The sequence below is a fragment of the Delphinapterus leucas genome, chromosome X, assembly GCF_059928025.1.
Source record: "Delphinapterus leucas isolate spDelLeu-1000000601 "Yukka" chromosome X, BTC_Dleu_Yukka2, whole genome shotgun sequence".
Taxonomy (NCBI): Eukaryota; Metazoa; Chordata; class Mammalia; order Artiodactyla; family Monodontidae; genus Delphinapterus; species Delphinapterus leucas.
Window position 1 is genome coordinate 59,486,761 of NC_143150.1, and position 24,379 is coordinate 59,511,139.

General features: G+C 37.0%; 1 protein-coding gene across 1 annotated transcript in view; it reads right to left on the reverse strand.

Annotated features, from left to right (window-relative positions):
• LOC149744257 (uncharacterized) overlaps positions 1–24,379 on the reverse strand; it is a 342,635-nt gene that overhangs the window by 43,277 nt on the left and 274,979 nt on the right. Inside the window, 1 exon segment of the mRNA XM_089904917.1 lies at positions 18,351–18,440. Coding sequence (XP_089761043.1) covers positions 18,351–18,440 — 90 coding nt within the window.

Genomic DNA, 24,379 nt, shown 5'->3' on the forward strand with positions numbered 1-24,379 from the left:
AAACAAAAATATAGATGAATGGAACAGGAAACGAAGCCCAGAGATAAACCCACACACATATGGTCACCTTATCTTTGATAAAGGAGGCAAGAATATACAGTGGAGAAAAGACAGCCTCTTCAATAAGTGGTGCTGGGTAAACTGGACAGCTACATGTAAAATAATGAAATTAGAACCCTCCCTAACACAACACAAAAAAAATAAACTCAAAATGGATTAAAGACCTAAATGTAAGGCCAGACACTATCGACCTCTTAGTGGAAAACATAGGCAGAACACTCTATGACATAAATCACAGCAAGATCCTGTTTGACCCACCTCCTAGAGAAATGGAAATAAAAACAAAAATAAACAAATGGGACCTAACGAAACTTCAAAGCTTTTGCACAGCAAAGGAAACCATAAACAAAACAAAAAGACAGCCCTCAGAATGGGAGAAAATATTTCCTAAAGAAGCAACTGACAAAGGATCAATCTCCAATATTTAAAAGCAGCTCATGCAGCTGAATATCTAAAAAACAAACAACCCAAACCAAAAATTGGCAGAAGAGATAAATATACATTTCTCCAAAGGAGATGTACAGGTTCCCAACAAACACATGAAAGAATACTCAACATCATTAATCATTAGAGAAATGCAAATCAAAACTTCAATGAGATATCATCTCACACCAGTCAAAATGGCCATCATCAAAATATCTACAAACAGTAAGTGCTGGAGAAGGTGTGGATCAAAGGCAACACTCTTGCACTGTTGTTGGGAATGTAAATTGATACAGCCACTATGAAGAACAGTATGGAAGTTCCTTAAAAAACTAAAAATAGAACTACCATACGACCTAGCATTCCCACTACTGGACATATACCTTGAGAAAACCATAATTCAAAAAGAGTCATTTACCAAAATGTTCATTGCAGCTCTATTTACAATAGCCAGGACATGGAAGCAACCTAAGTGTCCATTAACAGATGAATGGATAAAGAAGATGTGGTACATATATACAATGGAATATTACTCAGCCATAAAAAGAAACGAAATTGAGTTATTTGTAGTGAGGTAGATGGACTTATAATCTGTCATACAGAGTGAAGTAAGTCAGAAAGAGAAAAACAAATACCATATGCTAACACATATATATGGAATCTAAAAAAAAAATGGTCATGAACAACCTAGGGACAAGACGGGAATAAAGACACAGACCTACTGGAGAATGGACTTGAGGATACGGGGAGGGGGAAGGGTAATTTGGGATAAAGTGAGAGAGTGGCATGGACATATATACACTACCAAATGTAAAATAGACAGCCATTGGGAAGCAGCCCCATAGAACAGTGAGATCAGTCCATTGCTTTATGACCACCTAGAGGGGTGGGATAGGGAGGGAGGTAGGGCGGGAGATGCAAGAGGGAAGAGATATGGGGACATATATATATGTATAACTGATTCACTTTGTTATAAAGCAGCAACAAACACACCATTGTAAAGCAATCATACTCCAATGAAGATGTTAAAAAAGAAAAAAATAATGCACCCGCTTTCTTTGTATGTTGATTTTATATCCTGCAACTATACTGAATTTGTTTATTAGTTCTAACAGGTTTTTTGGTGGAGACATTAAAATTTTCTATATTTTTATATTTCTAAATCTTCATATCACGTTTTAACTATAACAATTACTTTTTCCTCTCCAATTTGTGTGTCTTTTATTTCTTTTTCTTGCCTAATTGCTCTGGTTAAGATTTTCTATGTTGAATGGGAGTGGTGAGAGTAAGCATACTTGTTCCTGATCTTAGAGGAATAGCTTTCAACCTATCACCATTGAGTATAATGTTAGCTGTAGGTTTGTTGTATATGTTCTTTATTATGTTAAGGCATGTTCTTTTTATATCCAATATTTTAAGGTTTTAATCATGAAAGCATGTTTAATTTTTTTAGATGTTTTTCTGCATCTATTGAGATGATTTCACCTATCGTTCTATTAATATGGTGTACACACTTATTAATTTGTGTGTGTTGAACTATCCTTGCATCCAAGGGATAAATCCCAAATGGTCATGTTGTATAGTCCTTGTAATATGTTGAGTTCAGTTTGCTAAAAATTTTTGAGAAGTTTTGTCTCTATAGACATCAGGGATATTGATATATATAGTTCTGTTCTTGTACTGTCCTTATCTGGCTTTGGTATCTGGGTCACGCTGGCCTTGAAAAATAAATTTGGAAGTGTTCCCTTCTCTTAAAATTTTTGCAAGTTTTTGAGAAAGATTGGTATTATTTATCCTTTATATGGTTAGTTGAATTCACCAATGGAGCCATCTGGTCCTGGATTTTTCTGTGTTGGGAAGTTTTTGATTACTGATTCAATTTTCTTACTTGTTATTGATCTATTTATATTTTCTAGCTTTTCTTGATTTAGATTGGTAGGTAGTATGTTTCTAGGAATTTATCCATTCTTCTAGGTTGCTTAATTTGTTGGCAAATAATTGTTCATAGTAGCTCTTATGATCCTACGTATTTATGTAGTATCAGTTTTAGTGTCTCCTGTTATTTTTGATTTTGAGTCTTCTTTATTTTTTTCTTCATGTGTGTAGCCAAATGTTTGTCAATTTTGTTTTCTTTTTTGAAAAACATGTTATGTTTTTTGCTCATTTTTTGATCTGTTTTTTTCTTCTCCATTTTGTTTGTTTCTCCTCTGATCTTTGTTATTGCCTTCCTTCTGTTAACTTTGAGCTCTTTGTTTTTCTAGTTTCTTGAGTTGTAAAGTCAGGTCGTTTATTTGAAGTTTTATTTCTGTTAACATTATACGTTTATTGCTATAAATTTTCTTCTCAATGCTACATTTGAAGCATCACATAAGTTTTGGTATGCTGTGTTTCCATTTTCTTTTGTTACAAGATATTTTATGATTTCACTCTAGATTCTTCGTTGACCAATTGGTTGTTCCATAGAGTGTTATTTAGCTTCCATGCAAAGCAAATTTTCCAGTTTATTTCTTGTTACTGATTTCCAGTTTCATATCATTGTATTTGGAAAAGGTAATTGATATAGTTTTATTCTTAAATTTTCTAAGATTTATTTTATGACCTAACATATGATCTATCCTGAAGAATGTTCTATGTGCAGTTAAGAAGAATGTATATTCTGCTGCTCTTGGGTGGAATGTTATGTATATGTCTGATAGGCCCATTTAGTCTAAAGTATATTTCAAGTCTAATGTTTCCTTATTGATTTTCTGTCTGAATCATCTATCCATTATTGAAAGTGTAAGGCTGAAATCCCCCACTATTATAGTACTTTATCTATTTGTTCCTTCAGTTCTCTTAGTATTTGATTAATATACTTAGGTGCTCTAATGGAGGGTGCATATAAATTTACAATTGTTATATCTTCATGATGAATTGACCCCTATATCATGACCTTTATTGTCTTTTGGTCAAGCTTCTTACTTAGGGTCTATTTTGTCTGACATAACTATAGCTACCCTTGTCCCCTTTTGGTTTCCTTTTGCATGCAGCATATTTTTCTATCTTTTCTATTTCAGCCTATGTGTGTCCTTAAACCTGAAGTGAATCTCTTATAGGCAGTATATAGTTGGGTCTTGTTTTTCAATCAGTTCAGCCACTTTATTCCTTTTGGTTGGATAATTTAATCCATTTATATTTAAAGTAATCATTGGTATGTAGGTACTTACTAATGCCATCTTATTAATTATTTTCTGAATATTTTTAGTTCTGTTGTTCCTTTCTTCTTCTCTTGCTGTCTGTGAATTGATGACTTTCTGTAGTGGTGTGCTTTGATTCCCTTCTCTTTATCTTTTATATATGAATTTTTGGGTCTTGCTTTGTGGTTACCATGAGGGTTATATAAAATCTCTTATAGATATGTCTATTTTAAGCTGATAACAACTTCAATTGCATACAAAAACTTTTCCCTTTTATTCTTCCCTCCACATTTTATGTTTTTGATGTCACATTTTTTGAAATCATTTTTATTTTGTATCCTTTAACAAATTACTAGAGCTAATCTAATATTTTGTCCTTTAACTTTTATAATAGAGTTAAATGATTAATCTACCACCATATTACAGCATTGGAGTATTCTGAATTTGACTGTATACTTACCTTTACTTATGTGATTTATATTTTCATATGTTCTCATGTTAATTAGTGTCCTTTCATTTCAGGTTGAAAAATTCATTTCAGCATTTCTTGTAAAGCAGGTCTAGCAGTGATGATCTCCCTCAGCTTTTGTTTGTCTGGAAAAGGCTTTGTCTCTTATTCATTTCTAAAGGACAACTTTGCTGGGTAAAATATTCTTGGTTGGCAAGGTTATTTTTTTCTTTCATCAAGTTGAATATATCACCTCACTTTCTCATGGCCTGCAAGGTTTCTGCTGCACAACCTCTGATAACCTTATAGAGTTTCCCTTATATGTTAGGAAATTTTTCTCTTGCTGGTTTTAATCTTTTAAAATTCTCTCTTTGTCTTTGAGTTTTAGGAAGTTTTATTTTAATTTGTCTTAGAGATCTTTTGGGGTTGAAATTTTGGGGTGACCCTCTTAGCTTCATGAATTTGGATATACAAATCTCTCCTCAAAATGGTAAGTTCTCAGTCATTATTTCTTTAAATAAGTTTTCTGCCCCTTCTCTCTCTCTTCTCCTTCTGGGACTCCAATAAATTGTAGATTGTTTCTTTTAACAGTATCCTTTATCTCACACAGGCTTTCTTCCCTCTTTTTCATTCTTTTTTCTTTGTTCTTCACCAAGTGGACAATTTCAAATGAGCTGTCTTCAACTTCACCAATCATCTTCTCTTGATACTCTCAATTGCATATTTCATTTATTGTGATTTCTAGAGTTTCTCTTTGATTCTTTTTTATGATTTCTATCTCTCTGTTAAGCGTCTTGTTTTACTTGTTTTCCTGATTTCTCTGAATTGTCTTTCTGTGTTTTCTTGTAGCTTATTGAGCTTCCTTAAAACAACTATTTGAATTATTTATTGAGAAATTGAAGACATTCATTTAATTGGTCTTAGTTATTGGAAAATTATTGTGTTCCTTTGATGATGTCATGTGTCCTTGATTTTTCATGTTCCTTGAAGACTCAAGCATTTGAAGGAGAAGTCACCATCTCCAGTCTTTACTGTCTGGCTTTTGGAGAGAAATATCTTCAGTAGTCAGCCCTGCTAGGGTTTCTGAAGCTTTCTCAGATCTTTTCTATGTATATGCCCAGTCCACATTTCTTGTTCCCTCTTGGGGAGATTCTTAAGATTGTATGCTTTCTTTTGATTCTACAAAGTCAGGCTGGGCACTCATAGCCTCCCATTTGCTTTGCTTATGGAAGTACTGAATGCTCTAGTGTGTGTGATTTATCCCAATTGTACAGAGTTGGGCCAGCTTTCTGCACATGTGCACTAGATATCTGTAAAGGCTCACTCTTGCAACTCTCAGGGGTGTATACAGGGAGCTGGCCATGGAGGGTGGTAAGGTGTTTTTTAATTTAACTAACGCTCTTTTATCAATTGTGCTTAGTGTGCTGTAAAGCCCATTTAACTAATTCTCCATTTCAAATTTTGTATATTTTAGTTTCAGAGTTTTCTCTTGGTAGTTCTGTTTTTTGTAATTTCATTGTTATAATTAAATGCTCCATCTTATATCACAGGAGTCTGCAAACTATAGCCCATGCCTTATATTTGTATGGCTTGCATGCTAACAAATACATTTACATTTTAAAGGGATGCAAAAAAATATGCAACAGAAAATTACAAAGCCTAAAATATATACTATCTATCTACAGAAAAAAAAATGTTTTCCAATTCCTTCCTCACCCATTGATTAATCTTCTCCTCTAATCTTTTATATTTAAAAAATATACCTATAATTTAAAAATTATTTTATACTAACTGCAAAATCTGGTTTTTTGTTGTATCTGAAATTCTTGACTCTTTTAATCTTCCAAATTTGGTCCCATTTTTCTGTTTGTTCGCTTATAATTTTTTATTACATTTTGAAATAATGTATAAAATTCTTCCTAAAAGAAAATTAGAGATTAAATAATATTTTCCCCTAAGAAAGTACAGGCCCCTCCCTTCCTCGGTTAAACTGCTAGGGTGAAGGGCTAATTTATTTTTCTTCATGTTTGATTAATTGGTATCTGGATTGGATTACAGCTTTAATAAGTTTCAATTCAACACTGGTTTCAAATGTTTTAAGGGGAGGATCACACTCTTCCCTCCAGTAGGGCATGGTATCTAAGCATCCATGAGGCTTTGGAGATCTTTGTGTTTTACAACCCAACTACCAAATTTCTTTGCCAACAGTGGTCAATACATGCTCTCTAGCCCCTATCCTGGATTTCTGTGCCACCAGATATACCTCTCTTCCCTCTTGCCCTACCCTGACCTTCTAAAGCGCTATACACTTGGATAAAGCCCTATTCAGAAGAATTGTATGGTGGCAAGTACTTTTTTGCTATCTGAGGCTCTTCCAGTTTTCCATCTGTCCTGCCAGCCCAGGAGTGCTATTAAAATGTTAGTTGGTTTATCTTTATGCTAGGAATGTATACCCCTTTGGGGGGAGGTTCACACTTTGTAGTTTTTTCAAAGGTATGTCCACAAATTCTTTGTTACTTAATTTCCTCCTTTGAGAGTGTCTTGGAATTAGTGACTTGATTCTAGTAACTAAGTTGTGGCAGAATTGATGGTATGTCACTCCTAGATTAGGTTACAAAAAGGGTGTAGCTTCTTTCCTGGGTACCTCTCTCATTTTCTCTCTCTTGACTCACTTATTCTGGTGGAATCCAGCTGCTATGTTATAAGACAATTCAGGGGAGAGAGAAGTCATCTGCCATGTTGTAAAGACTTTTAGGCAGATTATGAAGAGACGTACATGAGTGAACATGAAAACAGATCCTCCCCTATTCAACCCTGGATGACAGTTTGACTGCAATCTCCTGAGATATCCTGAGCCAGAACCACCCCAGTAAGCTACTCCTGGACTGATGACCCACAGAAATTGTGAGATTGGAAATGTTTATTGTTTTAAGCCACTAAGTTTGGAGTAATTTGTTACATAACAATAGATAACTAATATATTTCTCCATCATATGTGCCTTCAAAAGTTAAATTGCTTGGGAGTCTTGCCTCAGCTTGGAAGGGTTTGGCTCTCTTTGGAAATTAGTTCATATAGATTACTTTGCATTATCAACTCACTGATTTGTTTAAAATGAGGTTTTTGTAGCTTATCTGGTGTCATTTTAATTGTTAAGGTGAAATAGGACAAGGGAGATGGAATAAGAAATGATGTGAGAATTCTCTAGCAATCTTCTACATCTTAACGGGAAGCAGAACTCTTTGACATTTGAATGACTTGAATTTTTCTGAACAAACTATTAACAGGTGATTACTCTGGAAGAGGAAAAGGCCAGAAGCCATGGTGTTTTTCTGGGTTTCTTTGTTTAGATTTGCCATTTATACGCTCTTTCACTCTTCATATTCTTCCCTGTTGCTTCAAAATACTATCAGAGCACTGCTAGTTGTGAAGATTCTTCCGATATTGGGCAATCTGGCTACATACCTTTACAGATTTTATCTTTTAGTTTCACTTAATATCTAGTTTGTGGTAGTTTTCTGATTCTTGTTATTTTTTTTACAGTTTCCAAGAGGAAAAGTGGAAAGATTTAGAACTAATTTTCCACCATGTTTCTACCAGATTCTTAAACCCCACTCCAATCAAGTTTTGTAATCACTATTCTATTTAAAATGTTTTTTATTAAGCTCATTGGTGACCTTAATAGTACTAAATCCAATGGTTAATTCTTGTCCCTTATGTTCCTGACCTATCATTCACCTTTAATACAGTTGATCACTTCATTTTCCTTGAAATGCTGTCTTCACTTGGATTCCAAGACACTACACACTCTTAGGAGTTTTTTCCCTCTTATCTCACTGGTTACTCTCTTTCAGTCTCCTTTGTTGGTTCTTCCTCATCTCCCTAAAATCTTATTCTTGGATTGCTCCATAAATCAGTCCTTGAAATCCTTCTTTTCTCTAAAATAAATCCTTTGATATCATTCAGAGATATCTACATGTCAATTAATTGACCAATTATATATTTCTCTATTTAATTTCTTAAATGTATTTTTATAGCCAAGACTGCTCTCCTGAACTTTAGAGTTGCATGTACCACTGCCTATCTGATACTTCTTCTTGACTGTTTAATTGATATCTCAATATTAACATGTCCAAATTTGAATTCCTAGTTTCCTCCCCCCATCCTCTGACCATAAACTTGTTTTTTACAGTCTTTCCCATCACAGTAAATGACAAATATTCTTTATATTGTTGACTGGGACCAAATTCTTGATATTACCCTGAGTTCTCTATTTTATTATACCCTACATCCAAATCTCAGAAAATCCTGTTTCTTCTAACTTTAAAACATATGACCAATCTGACAACTTCTCACCACCTCCACTGCTACCTGCCTGATAAAAGCCTTCATCATTTCTCACCTAGATCATTGAGGTAGCTGTCTAAATAGTCTACTTGGGGCTACCCTTGTCCCCTTACAGTCTATTCTCAATAAGAATCCTGGGTGATACTATTAAATCATAAATCAAATTATGTCACACAGTCCTGTCAAAACCTTTCAATTGTTCATAACTCAGAGTATGAGCCAAAGACCTTAATCCCTATTAATTTACTAACTTTATGTCCTGTAATTCTCCCCTTACTTACTTACATTAGTCTTTGAAATTGCTGCTCCCTTGGCCTATAGTGCCATTTTTTCAGGTATCTGCATGGCTGGCTTCCTCCCATATTTATGTTGTCTTCTCACTTAGGCTTTTCCTGACCACCCTATTTAAAACTACCAACCTCACCCAGCACTCTCCATCTTTCTTCCTTACTTAATTTTTATTCATAGCATTTACCACTTCATACTATACTATGTAATTTATTGATATTTATTATGTTTAATGTCTCTCTTCATTAGATTATAAACTATATTAAGACGAGAATCATATATTTTGTTTTGGTAACTATGGTATCCTTAGAGCATAGAACAGAGCTAGGCACTAATAAGGGCTCAAGAAATATTTGTTCAGTGTACATACAGTTGACCCTTGAATAAGGTGGGTTTGAAGTGTGCAGGTCCACCTATACACTGATTTTTTTCAATAAATACATACTACAGTACTACACTATCTGAGGTTGGTTGAATCCAAGGATACAGAACTTCAGATACTGAGGGCCCACTGTAAGAGTTACACACGAGTTGTCAATAGCGCAGGGGCTGGCATCCTTAACTCCCGCATTGTTCAAGTGTCAACTGTAGTTTATTACTTACTTTTCTCATTTAGCAGGATATTGTGAATGCCTCTCCATTTCAATAAGGCTATTTCTACACTATAATTTTATGAACATATGCTATTACATTGTTTGGATAGACCACAGTTTATTTAACCAATTCAGTTGGATTTAATCTTTATCTCCCTAAATAAGTATTCATCAGATTAAATGTGTATCAAATAAATCTGAAATACTGAAAGCCAAATGAATGCTGAAACAAATAAACTAAAATTCTAATAACACTAGCCATATTTTCTGAGAAAAAATAATTACTTTCACACTTTCCTAAACCCCTGAAGTTAGTGTTACATCAGATTACTTATGTAAAGAAATAAAAGTGTAGATTTTACTCTATTTTCATTCAGCCCTATCTAATTTCCCACAAAATTTGTCAGGTTAGAAGTTATTTCCAGCCACATATGTCTAAGTGCAAGTATGTTGGCTATGTAAGAGATATGTAAGAGGCAAGTTGATGTCCTAAATTCATTTGAAGGGAGGTTCTAATTTTATTTCACTTAATGCATGAAATTTGCTCCATAATTCATTCCATACCCCTTTTCCTTCATTAATGCCTTTGCACTGACATCAGTGAAATATGTATTGCATACTGTGTGTATGTTTGTGTGTGTGTGTGAGAGAGGGAGAAGAAAGGATATAGGATGAGTTCAGATATGATAGTGGAGTTTATATTAGAAGGAAAGGAGAGCAGCTTAAATTGGGAGTGAACAACTCTAGTCTCTTTCTTTACTCAGCTTCACTATTAAACCTAAAAGAAAATGGTATAAAAATTGTAGATACAAGACAGGTGTCCATAAACGAGTTAACACAACTGGCCTGAGGCTGTCATCTTTACAAAGTCCTGCTTGCAAGGTTGGCCCTTGTTTTGTGTCTAGGAACTTGAATTTGGGGAGGGTTCCCCATATTCTCAGAACTGATCGGACTGGCTCATTGTGCCTAAACTATCTGTACAAGTAATATGGTTTACACTGACCACCTGCCTTCCTTCTGAGAGTCTGAAATTTTGGTACATGATAGGCATATATATATGATTAGCTCTCAGTAAAAATCCTAGACACTTAATCGCTAATAAACTCCCCTGGTAGACATTTCACACATGTTGCCATAATTTGCTGTTGAAGGCATTACATGGGCCCTGTGTGACTCCACTGGGAGAGGATGCTTGGAGCCGTGTATCTGATTTCCTCTGGACTTTGCTCTATGCACTTTGCCTTTTGCTGATTGTGCTTTGTGTCTTTTCACTGAGGTACATCATAGCCATGAGCACAGCAGTAAGCTGAGCCTTACAAATCCTCCTAGAGAATCTTCAAACCTGGGATTATTTACTAAAATAACACTGACTGACTGAAATATGGAAAAAGTAAATTTTTTGGCAAAAGAAAAAATAAAAGGACAGGGAATGACAAAACTTTGGTGCTTGGGTGGCTGTGGAATCAACCATAGTATGGAATAACAGCTGAGATGCTGTCTGTTGCGAGAGGTATAAGTTATTTATGGAATTAAAAAATTCTTGGGAAAGTTGGCTTGTTGGATCACCTGGCTACTTTTGGACATGTTGGCTAAAGTGGGGGGAAAAAGTGGATGTGATGTCTTAGGTTTATGTTGTTTTCCTCCTTGTGAGAGGTGAAAGGACCCCCAAATTCCTAAATGTGAGCTTTGGATGGGCCAAAAATGATAAAATGCTTGTGTTGCTATCTCTTTCAAGTGGAAGAAATAAAAGCTTAAATCAGTTCCCCAGGGTTCCAGAAAATCTTTAGATAAACCAGAAAAAAAAATAAGGGGAGAACACTACAGTCATTTCTTCAGCCTAGGTGCTGTTGTTTCAACAGCCCTCCTCCCCTTGCATTCCAGGGCATAACTCCCTACAGCTGTAATTGTTAACCCTGTAAATTTTAAATTTACTGTTAAAGGTTTGAGTAAACTTCCAATCAAGGCGAAAACAAGTTTTAATTTTTCTTTTATTTTCTGACTATTGTATCTGGATACATGATAAAGTAATATAAAAATATTAAATGCTTATAATATTATAAGTGCTAGAGGAATCACCCTGATCAGAAAAAGCATCACAAAAAGAGTTGTTAATGGGACAAAAATCTTTGCTTTTTGTCACTGGTAGCAGGTGAGCAGTTTGAAATTTAAATGCTTTGTGTATCGGAAATGGAACAAATCCCCATAACTGTTAATTTTTACTATTACTTTTGTCTATCAGAGCCTTTCACAAAAAGGAGACAACATAAAATGAGAGTCAGTCTCTAGATGAATATAGAATTGAAGTTTTAAAAAGCACCTCTTATTTGCCAATGAATACTTGTTACCTCAGATGTCTGACAGTGCCTGATAGGTTTCTGACCTGATGTGTGTATTTTTGAGCAGGTCAATTTGAATTCTAAAAGTGGCAAGATAAAGACTTAGGAAATACTTCCTCGTCACTTGGACTTGAAACACAGCTATGTGGCCCTGTGCAGTGTCTTGATTTTGCTGCCTCTGAAAGGATGTCACTGTTGTTTTTGAAATCCTGAATTCATAGATCCTTATATTCTGGACTTATCTCTAAGCTGGAATCTGATACCATCTGCTGTGAAGTTGTTTTAGCTCTAACACTAGCTATGACAAACTGAAATCTGGCAAAATCTCTCCAATCAATGAACGGAACTCAGACTCTGAGTTTCAGATTTAGGATACCGCTCAATATGGCCATAAATTATGAAAGCATCATGGATGATGGCTGGACTGTCTGAGTCACATACAAATACATACAGGAAAGAGTTTGTCCTCTGATGAGATCATTTAAAATAAAAATATTACTAATATCTACATTTCTGATACAGAGACTAATTGCATCCCTATCTTGTGACTCCTGCCCAAAGTGTAAGTTAGAGGCGGACACACTGCAGGTTATAGGATGTCTCTGCCCATTCCTGATGGATCTGACTCTGGACTCCTTCTGTATCACTGCTGTTGACTTGTTGACTTCCAGAGTAGCTGAAGTTTGCAACAATGGACTGATAGCTTGACTCTACTTCCTTCATCTTTCTCCTGGTACTCACACCTTAATATAGAAAATTGTTCACTAATTGCAGCTGTACCAAGAAAAGAATTGAGTTTTTTCTATGCTTCTCATCAGATAAATGATCAGGATGAAAAGGGTGGGAGATTATGTACCAATTTTGAAAATTCAGGATTTTCTCCTGACCAATTCCTGAACATAGTGTGTTTTTCTATTTTCTATAGAAAGATGATTTTTTATAAAAATGCTTTTGTACCTCTTGCAAGCAACCCATCCAGACAAAGGTCTGGGTGAAAGTAGGGGACGAATGAATATGAAATGTAAATGTTATTGAATGGGACACACTGATTTTATAACAATGGAGAAAAAATAAACCCTGACACCTGGGGAAACATGGGTGTGTGTAGGCTGGAGCATTAATGATCTTTGTTTATCAAAACTGTTCTTGGCAGCTTTTCCTTCTTCCTGAGGAAAACTCCCTGTGTTGACTTTCTAAGTTGCTGTGAACTCCTTGAATACAAACTGACTGCTAAGCGTAAGATCAAACCTAAGAATACTGATTATGAGACGGTATTGAGTGGCCCTAGCTCTTGCACTTTCCACATAAAACACCCCCAGATGTTGTCCATGCTTCTGAGAGGATAAATTGGTGTCATGGACAAGCAAAACTGTTTTGAACTGACTGCCTTAAGGCAACACATTTGAAACTGTGAGAAGGCAGTTAGCTAGATATAAGCAGAGAAAGGAGGGGCACGGGCAAGGTGGTAGGAAACCACACATCTTGTGGTGACAGGGGTTCTAGAGGCAGACAAAGAAAGGTGGGAAAAAGCGGGAGTCTCTGGTGTCTGAGTGTAACCTTTTGCTCATTATGCCCTCATTACAATAAAATTAGCCTTGCAAATAAGAAGTACCTATCATGCACTGACACTATGACACTTCTGATCAAGACTAAATAAGTAGAAAAAACCCTCCTCCCCTTGGGAAGGTAGAGCTGTGATGAAAATCAGGAAATATGACCCCAAACCTCTCCCTCCTCAATGAATATTTAGCCAATAATTTTCACAGCCCATATAACCAGTTCCTTGTGAAAGGAACTCAGGGCTGCTACTCACCTGAGCCTGCCCACTCTCCTTCCTGAGAGAGTACTATGCCTAATAAATAAATCATTGCTTTGCTTTCTTGACCTCTATCTCTTGTTTGAATTCTTCCTACATGAGACAAGAAACTACTCTCTGGTAACAAAACCAACTGAACTCAACTGAAAATCCTAGGGCAGAAAGCCCTATGGAGGGAGGCCACAGTGGGGTTCCTGTTAACCTGTATTGCTTGACTAATTTATGTCCTGTTTGGGATGTGTTTCCAAGGGTTCAATGTGTGCTCTTTGGGATTGTACTTCTTGTGTGTGTGTACCCTATTATAATACTGCCTTGGCTCTGCAAGGCTTTCAGGTCAGCTCCAACTTAGGCAGTGTTGTACTATGCTTGAATTGATACCTTGGACCAGATAAAAAAGGTTAATATGGAAACTCAAGGAGGATGCAATCTAGTTTTATAAGATAGATCTTTCTGATTAATGATTTTTGTTTTAGCTGGATAAATCAAGGAATCCTAAAGGGCATAACTTGGATTAATACTGCAGGTTGATAGTACCCTGTTGGGTGGGGTCCTACTATTAATGATTTTCTAAGACACCCTGGCTAAGGGTCAAGTGGGTGGACTATGCAGAAAAGGGTTAACATAGGAATCCTGAGACTGTTATACTTAGAAAGGCCCACTTGCAAGGTTGGCCCTTGGTTATCATCTAGGAACTTGAATTTTAAGAAGATTCCTAACATTCCCAGAATGTATAAGAATGGTTCGCTACACCTAAACTGTTTGTACAAACAATGTGGTTTATGGTGAACGCCTGCTTTCTTTCTGAAGTTCTGGTATTCTCGTACATGCTAGGCAGAGGGTACCTACATGACCAGCCTCCAGTATAATTCCTGAGAACTGGGGATATTGAATTTGGGCATAATAACATGCAGAACTTCATGGACTCACTGCCCTGTGGAACTTGTGGAAATTATTTTAAAACACTAACAATTTTAAATCTCTGGAAATAATCTAAAGGGCATATAAAAAATAAAAAATATCTCTTCAAGAAAATCTATCAATATTCGGTAAGAAAAGAAAGTTTGTGGCATTTGAAACAAGAGTGCTCCCTCCCTCCCCTTTCCCAATACAGCAAGATGGAAATTATTACAGACAGGTGCAGCCAAGAACATAGGGCTACCTCTCCCCCAAGCGCTTAATTGGAGGGCTTTTTCCTTCAGAGGAGCAGGATGTCAGCATTTCTCACCAAGCCCACAGCTACCTGTTGCTGAGGCTAAGGTCCAAGAGAATGTGGCCAAGAGGTGGGGACTCTCTTCTTCCTGCCAGTCACCACCGATTGAACAGAGGTTCTATCTTGGGTGTGTTGTTGCTGAGATTACTGGAGCCCCAATTGTCTTTCTCTGAGCTCATAAAGCAGCAGTTCCCTGCCAGAAGAAGCAAGTCAAGAAAACTCGAGGCTACTGTCCACATCCACTGAAGGCCCTGAAGCAAGGGTATCACTCAGAGAGAAGTGCACCATTGTCCCTACCTCCATTTCGAGAGTTTTGTCTCAGAGATTTTACCTGAGGAAAAAGCATGCCATAAAACAAATGGCTCCTAATCTCTTCCCAAAATAGCTGACTTCATTTGCAACAGAACAAGAGAAGTTCAAGACTAAGAGCACTCTAGGGTGTGGAGAAAAGGGAACCTTCCCACAGTGTTGGTGGGAATGTAAGCTGGTGCAGCCACTATGGAAAACAGTATGGAGGTTCCTCAGAAAAATTAAAAATAGAATTACCATATGATCCAGCAATCCCACTCCTGGGCATATATCCAGACAAAACTATAATTCAAAAAGATACATGCACCCCTATGTTCATAGCATCACTATTCACAATAGCCAAGACATGGAAAGAACCTAAATGTCCAGATGAATGAATAAAGAAGGTGTGATACATATATGCAATGGAATACTACTCAGCCATGAAAAAGAATAAAATAATGCCATTTGCAGCAACATGGATGCATCTAGAGATGATCATGCTAAGTGAAATAAGTCAGAAAGAGAAAGACAAATACCATACAATATCACTTATATGTGGAATCTAAAATATGACACAAACAAACCTAGCTACCAAACAGAAAGAGACTCACAGACATAGAGAACAGACTTGTGGTTGCCAAGAGGGAGAGGGGAGGGGAAGGGATGGACTGGGAGTTCAGGGTTAGTAGATGCAAACCATTACATTTAGAATGGATACAAAACAAGGTCCTACTGTACAGCAGAGGGAACTATATCCAATCTCTTGGGATAAAGCATATGGAAAATAATATAAAAAAGAATGTATATATGTGTATAAATGAGCCACTTTGCTGTACAGCAGAAATTAACACAATATTGTAAATCAACTATACTTCAGTTAAAGAAAACAATAGAGGTTGTTGGTAAATGGCAATTGAGAGGAGACTGGTAAAGTCAATGAAGATAAAGAATAAACTGTAGGTCAGCTAGTTTAAGGAGAGAACTGGGAAAATTGACAGCTAGGAGGAACACTCCTGGATTCAGACAAATATCAAACATGGACCTAAGGATATATTCCTTCAAACAAGACCAGATTTGATTGGATTAGTCTTTAGAGCTTAAATTTATGCCCAGAGCCCTGTTGAAAATAGTAGAGCAATCAGCAATTAGTGGGTGTGTCTAGCGAACGAGACAGAGCCCTGCCAAAATCAAAATGAAGAGTCTGAAAATGAAATTCAGAACAAAATTCTTTTATAATAGCATCAAAAGAATAAAATACTTTGCAATAAATTGAACAAAATAAGTTCAAAAGTCATATTCTGAAAAGCACAAAACATCATTGAGAGAAATTTATAAAGATCTAAATCAATGGAAAAACATTTCATGCTCACAGATCAGAACTTAATATTGTTGAGGTGACAATACTTCACAAATTGATTACAGATTCAATGCAATCTCTACGAGAATCTCAGTTGACTTTTTGCTTGTGAATTGACTAGCTGATCCTAAAAGTCATATGGAATTGCAAAAAACTGAAATAACCAAAACAATCTCGAAACATAGCAAAGTAAGAGAGCTTATACTTCCATATTTCAAAACTTACTACAAAGCAATGGTAATTAAGACTGTGTGGTGTTGGCACAAGGATAAACATAGAGATCAGTGGAATAGAACTGAGATCTAGAAATAAAATTATGGGTCTCTGGCCAACTGATTTTTGACAAGGGTGCCAAGAGCATCCCATGGTGAAATAATAGTCTTTTCCAGAAGTGATATTGGGTCAACAGGACAGCCACATGCAAAAGAATGAATTGTTCCTTTACATCACACCATACACAAAAAGTAACTCAAATGGATCAAACAACTAAATGTAAGAACTAAAATTATAATATTCTTAAAAAAACATAGGTGCAGATCTTCACAATCTTGGATTTGGCAAATGAGTCTTATACATGACACCTACATTATGAGTGACAAAAGAATAAAAACAGATAATTCTGACATCATCAAAATTTTAAAATTTTGTGCTTCAAAAGACACCATTAAATGAAATGAAAAGACAACCCACAGAATGGGATAAAATATTTGCAAATCATATATCTGATAAAAAATTTTTTCAGAATATATAGAGAACTCTTACAACTCAATGACAAAAATAATAAAAATATAAAAGTAAAAAAAGAGGATCCTAGTAGACATTTATCCAAGGAAGATATGCAATGGTCAAAAAACACATAAAAAGATCCTCAACATCATTAGTCATCAAGGAAATAGAAACCAAAACTATTAAAGAAATATCATTTCACATCCACCAGGGTGGCTATACAGAAGTCAAATAATGACAAGTGTTGAGGAGGATGTGGAGAAATAGGAATCCTCATACACTGCTGGTGGGAATTTAAAATTATGCAGTCACTTTGGAAAACAGTCTGCAGTTCCTTAAGTGATTAGACATCGAGTAAACAGATGACTAGCCACTCCACTCCTAGGTATATATCCAGGAGAAATGGAAACATACCTCTATGTACACAAATGTTCATAGCATCACTATTCATAATAGCCAAAATGTGTAACCAACTCATATGTCCATCAGCTGACAAATACATAAACAATATGCAGTATATCCATACAATGGAATATTATTCAGTCATAAAAAGAATGAAGTACTGATACATGCTACAATATGGATTAACCTTGAAAGCAGTATACTAATTGAATGAATGTAGTCACAAAGGGTTATGTATTACATGATTCCATTCATATGAAATGTCCAGGACAGAGGAATCTATAGATACTTAAAGTAGATTAGTGGTTTCTTAGGGCCAAGGGGAGTGGAAAGGGTAGGCAGGTGATAACTATAGGGTACAGCTTTAAATTTTATGGTGATAAAAATGATCCAAAATAGATGATATGGTTACACATATCTATACCTAAAACCATTGAATTGTGTAGTTTGATGGGTAAATTATGTGTCAATAAAGCTGTTAAAAAAGAAACACACTGAGCAAAAAACACCCTGAGCACTGATAATCTAATGAGCGTTCCTGGTAGACAATATTTCACACATGTTGTCATAATTTGTTGGTGGATGAATTAGATGAGTCTTGTGTGACTCCAATGGGAGAGGACTCTTAGAACCTTGTACCTAGTTTTCACTAGACTTCATATGTCTTTTCCTTTTATTAATTTTATTTTGTATCCTTTCACTGTAATAAATTGTAGCTTTGAGTACTATTGTGTGCTGAATCTAGTGAATCCTGCTAAAGAATTATTGGACCTGGATATTGTCTTAAAGATCCCTGCTACAAAAGTTCTGGCTTAAATTTTTCCAAATATTGAATAAAATATATGAAATCCTTAGGCAATTTCTATTGAATACACTCACCTCTGTTATCAATTTGTTGCACAGAGTGTTGTTCTTCAGTTTCCTTTTCTTGGGCATGTGGAGGTGACAGGAAAATAGGCCTCCAAAAACCTATAAACATATTAAATAGACTCAATTATTCTCCAATTCCTAACAAAAATATGATTGTAGAAAGTAAAAAGTTATATAATTCTGAAGTGAAAAAATATTTCAGATAATACTATTTTTCTTCAATTATATCTATTAGTAATGGTGATCCTCATTCCAATTTTCATGGAGTTTATTAAGGCAATATTGAAAGTTAAGTTAAAAATATTCTAGTATATACTGGTATATATTTCCTCATATAAATATTCAGCAGATCCTCAGTTAACTCTCTCTAAAAAAAATTGTAGCCAGTTTTTGCCCTAATCAATGAAATACTGGGTATAAAATTGACTAACAAGCACCCATTAGGATGAATACTATCAAAAACACAAAAAGTAACAAGTGTTGGTGAGGATGTGGAGAAATTAAGACACTTATGCACTGTTGATGGGCATGTAAAATGGAACAGCCATTATAGAAAACAGTATAGCAGTTCCTCAAAAAGTTAAAAATAGAATTACTTTATGATCCAACAATTCTACTTCTGAGTATATACACAAAATAATTGAAAGTAGAATCTCGAAGATATATTTGTGCACTCTTGTTTGGCATTATTCACATTAGCCAAAAGGTGGAAGTTACCCAAATGTCCATCAATAGATAATGGACAAGCAAATTGTGATATATCCATACAATGGAATATTATTTAGCCTTAAAAAGCAAGAAAATTGTGACACATGCAACAATATGGATCAACCTCAAGGAGATTATGCTAATTGAAAGAAGCCAGGCACAAAAAGACAACTACTCTATAAGAGATAAATACTTATATGAGACACTTAGACTAGTCAAAATCACAGAGACAGAGAGTATGATCATAGGTAACAGGGACTGCGTGGAGTGAGGAAGGTGGGAGGTTATTGTTTAATGAGCACAGAGTTTTTGTTTTGTAAGATGAAAAGAGTTATGGAGATTGGTTTCAGAAAATATGAATGTACTTAACACTACCGAACTGTACACTTAAAAATTAAGACAATAAATTTTATGTTATGTATATTTTACTACAGTTTTTTGAAAAATGGCTAACAATAGGCTGTGGTAGAATATGGAGGTGAGGGGATAGGAATATGTGTTCATGTCAGACATAATGGAGACTGCAGTTCAGTGATCCCAGAATGATAGTATTTGGTGTAAAAATTTAAAGTGCAACATAAATTCTAAACATCACTATGACTAATTAGCAAAGAAGTTGAGAAAATGAGTTAATATTATCAATGAGCTTTGGACTGTTCTCAGGAAAAGCATTTTGCAAAAAGGATAAACTAAAAATAAGGTGTTTTGCAACCAACTGTTTATTTATTTACAAAAAAATCTATTATAATTTAGGGTCCGTAGTTACAGGAGCAAAGAGACTTAATTCTGGGCCTGGGAGATGCAGTGAAGCCGCTTTTCTTCCTATCTCTTACTATAGGATGGCATAGAGAAGGAACAGACATGGTGTAAGCTGACTTTAAGAGAAATGTATTGCTCATTTGGAAGTGAACGTGAAATAAGCAGCACAAAGAGCGCTTTTTCTATACCCATGACCTTCAAGTTTATTTCTGGGATTTTTGAACACATTTAGTTATCAGTTTATATTTTCAACATATAACAGCTGAAAATTGGTGAAAGACCCTAGCAAAATTTTGTTTTTAACTACCTGTGTATTGACCAATGCATGTTTTATATTAATAATAATCCATAATTTAGATAATTACAGTCCAATTACAAATGTTTAAAATGTGTCAAAGTCTCACACAAAGTGTGATCTATTAGTTTCATATGTAATAATATTCTCATCTCATTTAGATTGCAAACTTTATCAAGTCACAGATGTGGTCAAGATAACACTATGCTAGGATTTTCTGTCCTCTAGCTTAGCCACTAATTACCTATGTAACATTTAGTGAAGTAATCTGTCTTTGCCTGTTTCTTCATTTTTGAAGCAAGCACAATAATGCTATAGTGTACTAACTCTTTCTAAATTAGAGAACATGAGGTAAAACAAGGGTCAAGATATAAGTAACATAATTAAACTGATTAAGAACTCAGGCTCTGGAGTCAGATAAACCTAGTGTCAAAGTCCAGGGCAAGTCACTTGAACATCTTAGCCTCAATTTTCTCACTGTAAAATTGGGATAGTACAGGGCTTCCCTGGTGGCGCAGTGGTTGAGAGTCCGCCTGCCGATGCAGGGGACGCGGGTTCGTGCCCTGGTCCGGGAAGATCCCACGTGCCGTGGAGCGGCTGGGCCCGTGAGCCATGGCCGCTGAGCCTGCGCGTCCGGAGCCTGTGCTCCGCAACAGGAGAGGCCGCAGCAGTGAGAGGCCCGCGTACCACAAAAAAAAAAAAAAAAAAAAAAAAAAAAAAAATTGGGATAGTACATACCTCTTAGGGCTGAAAGATAGTATGTCTTTATGTTTAACAGCAAAGGCTTTGGAACGTGGGTTCACAGCCTGACTATCATTTATTGTGTTACCTTCATTAATTACATAACTTCTTTGTGGCTCAGTTTCTTCATTGGTAAAATAGATATGATAATAGTGCCCACCTCCTAGTGTTATTGTGAGGTCTTAATGAATTCATACATATAAAACTGATGAATTAGTATTAATTAATTAGTACTAGTGAATTGGTACTAACAAATTAGTATATGTAAAATGCATGGAATGGTTCTTGGCTGTGCTATATAAAGCTTAGCTATTATCAGTAAAGGGGGATAACAATGGTAAATGGGATTAAATATAATAATGCATGTGACTTGTGTAGCACAGTACATGACACTCAGTATCAGATGCTATTATTATTTTTACCTTAATGAAATTTGAAATGTGTTATATAAATTTAAGGTATTAGACTTTTATGTATTTATTATAATTTATGTTGAGCATATAGTAAGAATTTGAATGACAAAATTTTACAAAGTACATCAATAACAGTGCAGTTAAGTCCCCGAGAAGTAGTTATGCTAATTCACTGGCTTTTTATCAGATGGTGTTTAAAAATATTAAAAACAGAAGCTGGATGAGAAATGTGAATCTTTATACCCTCTATGCAGATTAATGCAACTCTTACAGGATTGCTAATATTACTTCATTAGAACAGAATTATATTGGCTTAGGGGAGAATTAACTTAGTGTTACTAAGTTCAAATCCAGTGAAAAAACTGTTTTAAGGATTTTCCCCCTTTCCTCATAAAAGGTAACATACCTTTATCACCACCCTACCAGTACACTGCTTTATAAGAGAATCTCAGAAATTAATTTCTCACATTATTTAATTCTTCCCAATAGAATTGCTTTTCTAACTAGAAATCAGATTTTTCCTCAGAAAATATAAAGAATCAAATGAATATTTTCCTCTGATTGTTCAAATAAAATATTGCACAGTTATTCCAGTTGAATTAGTGGCTTGAGGATAAATGTACCTCTCTGACAGCAAGGGCAACCTCTGGATAACACTTTGTGTTAGTTAATGTCCTATATATATATATATATATATACTGTACTTTATTATTATTGGATCCAATAGCCTATCCTACTTAAAAGCATATGAAATGGAAAAGTCAGTTTTATATAGGACAAATTTCAAGACCTGTGTAGAAACAGCATATTAAAATAGGAAATATCTGGTCTGGAGGAAGTCAAGATGGCGAAGGAGTAGGACGACATGAAGTTCATCTTTTCTCACAAATAAATCAAGAATACATCTATAAATGAAACAATTCTCACAGAGCACCATCTGAACACTAGTAGAGGACCTCGGACACCTAAAAGGACAAGAAAGATCCCCACATAACTGGATAGATGAAAGAAAGAAGAGGGGAAACCGAAGAGGAGAGGAACAGGGATGGGACCTGCTCCCCTGGTGGGCGAACTGAAGGAGAGGAGAGGTTCCTGCATCGGAGGAAGCCCCCTTACCAGCGGGGAGATCAACTGGGACAGAAAGGGAGCTTTGGAGGTTATCAGAGGAGAGTGCAGCAATTGGTCTGTGGCAGGAAGGACAGAGTGAGACCTATACAGATGGTCTGTGCCACAGCCCTGTGTGCCCCAGCCTGAGACGTGTGTCCACTGGTGCGCACGAGGATTGGATGCTGGAACGTGGGGTTTGGAGAGCAAACCTGGGGAGAGGACTGCTGTTGGCTGTGAGGAGACAGTCTGAGGAGACAGGAGTGAGGAAATCCACAACCAGGAATGCTTGTGGAGGAAACCCAGACCACCATAGAAGCGAAGTGCCACTGTTGAGTGACACACAAGGGGTAGGGCTACCATTGCAGCCTCTCTCCCCACACACTGGCCCCTGCCCCCTGGATAATAGGAAGGGCCACCACTGGGGCTGGCTCTCTCATGCCCAGGGCCAAGCAATAGGAAGGTCCCCCCAGAGCCAGCTCTCTTGCACCCGTGGCTGCTGGCTACCCCATGCATGCTGTCCCCACTGGGGCTCTTGCAATCCTGGCTGCCACTGCCTCTGAGTGCCCTCCTTGATGGAATGGACTTGTGTGTTCTGGGGCAGCCTCAGGAACAAACCCTGTGGGTGGACCACACACAGAGGTGTGGCTTAAACCACAGCTGAGCCCCAGGAACCATGCAACTAAGGAAAAAAGCTGATATCTCTCTTCACAGCTGCACAAACCGCAAATTGACACCCCTGCAACAGGCTTTGTAAACTCAGTGCTTACAGAACATCTGAACAGACAAGTGCTCCCTCAGCCAAGACGGGTCTGGCTTTAGCAGCTGTAGACTTTGTGGGCACATACACATAGGGGCTGGGCCAGGTCAGAATCTGAACTGTCCCCACAGCACCCAAAGTGGGTCCAGATCCATGGTCTCTGCAATCCTGGAACCTGAATTCAGTGGGTCTATGCTGGTGGCCTGGAGAAAACAATGTCTGAGAGACACCAGGAGCAATTGCTGCATACGCACAGTTAAGGTGGGGCTGAGAGCAGTGCCAACAGTAGTGTAATCTGAGAGCTCACACAATGGGTGAAAGGTGACACAACAGAGCACACCCACAGGTGAACACCTCCAGAGGAGGACTACTCAGTGTCTTCCCTCCCAGTGGGAGTGCTCCAATCCTGCTTATCTCACACTGCAGATCAGAAACACAGCTAATAAACAGATCTGGGGACCCCTACTCCAACAATAAGGGAGCAGACCCCACCTCTGACAAGACAGTGACAACCACAGAGCAAAGGGGAGGCCCTGCTAAATATCCAGTGTGGGTTCTGGCCATCACATCAGTCACACCTTCTATAAAGGGAATAATGGCCAGCATACACTGAGGAAAGAAGTGGCAGACATCTATACTAAAAAAAAAATTACAGCAAAAATATTAAACCCACACAGGCTACACATGGATGTTACCACATAATATAGCCCTCCAAGACAGTCTGAGGGTCTGCCATAAGGAGGAATAACGCCCAGAGCATTTAGCCTTGAAGGTCAACAGGGCTTGAGTGAAGGAGCTCCACAGGGCTGGGGGAAACAGAGATTCCACTCTGGAGGGTGCACACAAGGTCTCATGTGCACTAGGATCCAGCACAAAGCAGTACCTGGGCTACACCTACATAGGGGTCTTGGAGGGTCTCCTGGGGAAGCAAAGGTTGACCATAGCTCACTGTGAGTGCACAGACACTGATAGCGGAAGCCCCAGGGAATACTGATCAGAGTGAGCTCTCCCAGAGGTCCAAATTTTGGAACCAAGACCCAACCTCAGCCAACAACCTGCAGGCTCCAGTGCTGGAAAGCCTCAGGCAAAACAACCACCAAGATAGGAACACAGGCCCAATAATCAGAAGACAAGCTATGTAAAGTTGTACTAAGCTCACAGCAACCTCAAATCACACCCTTTGACACGGTCCTACTCATCAGAGGGACAGACACAGATCCACCCACCAGAGGCAGGTAACAGTTCTTCTCACCAGGAA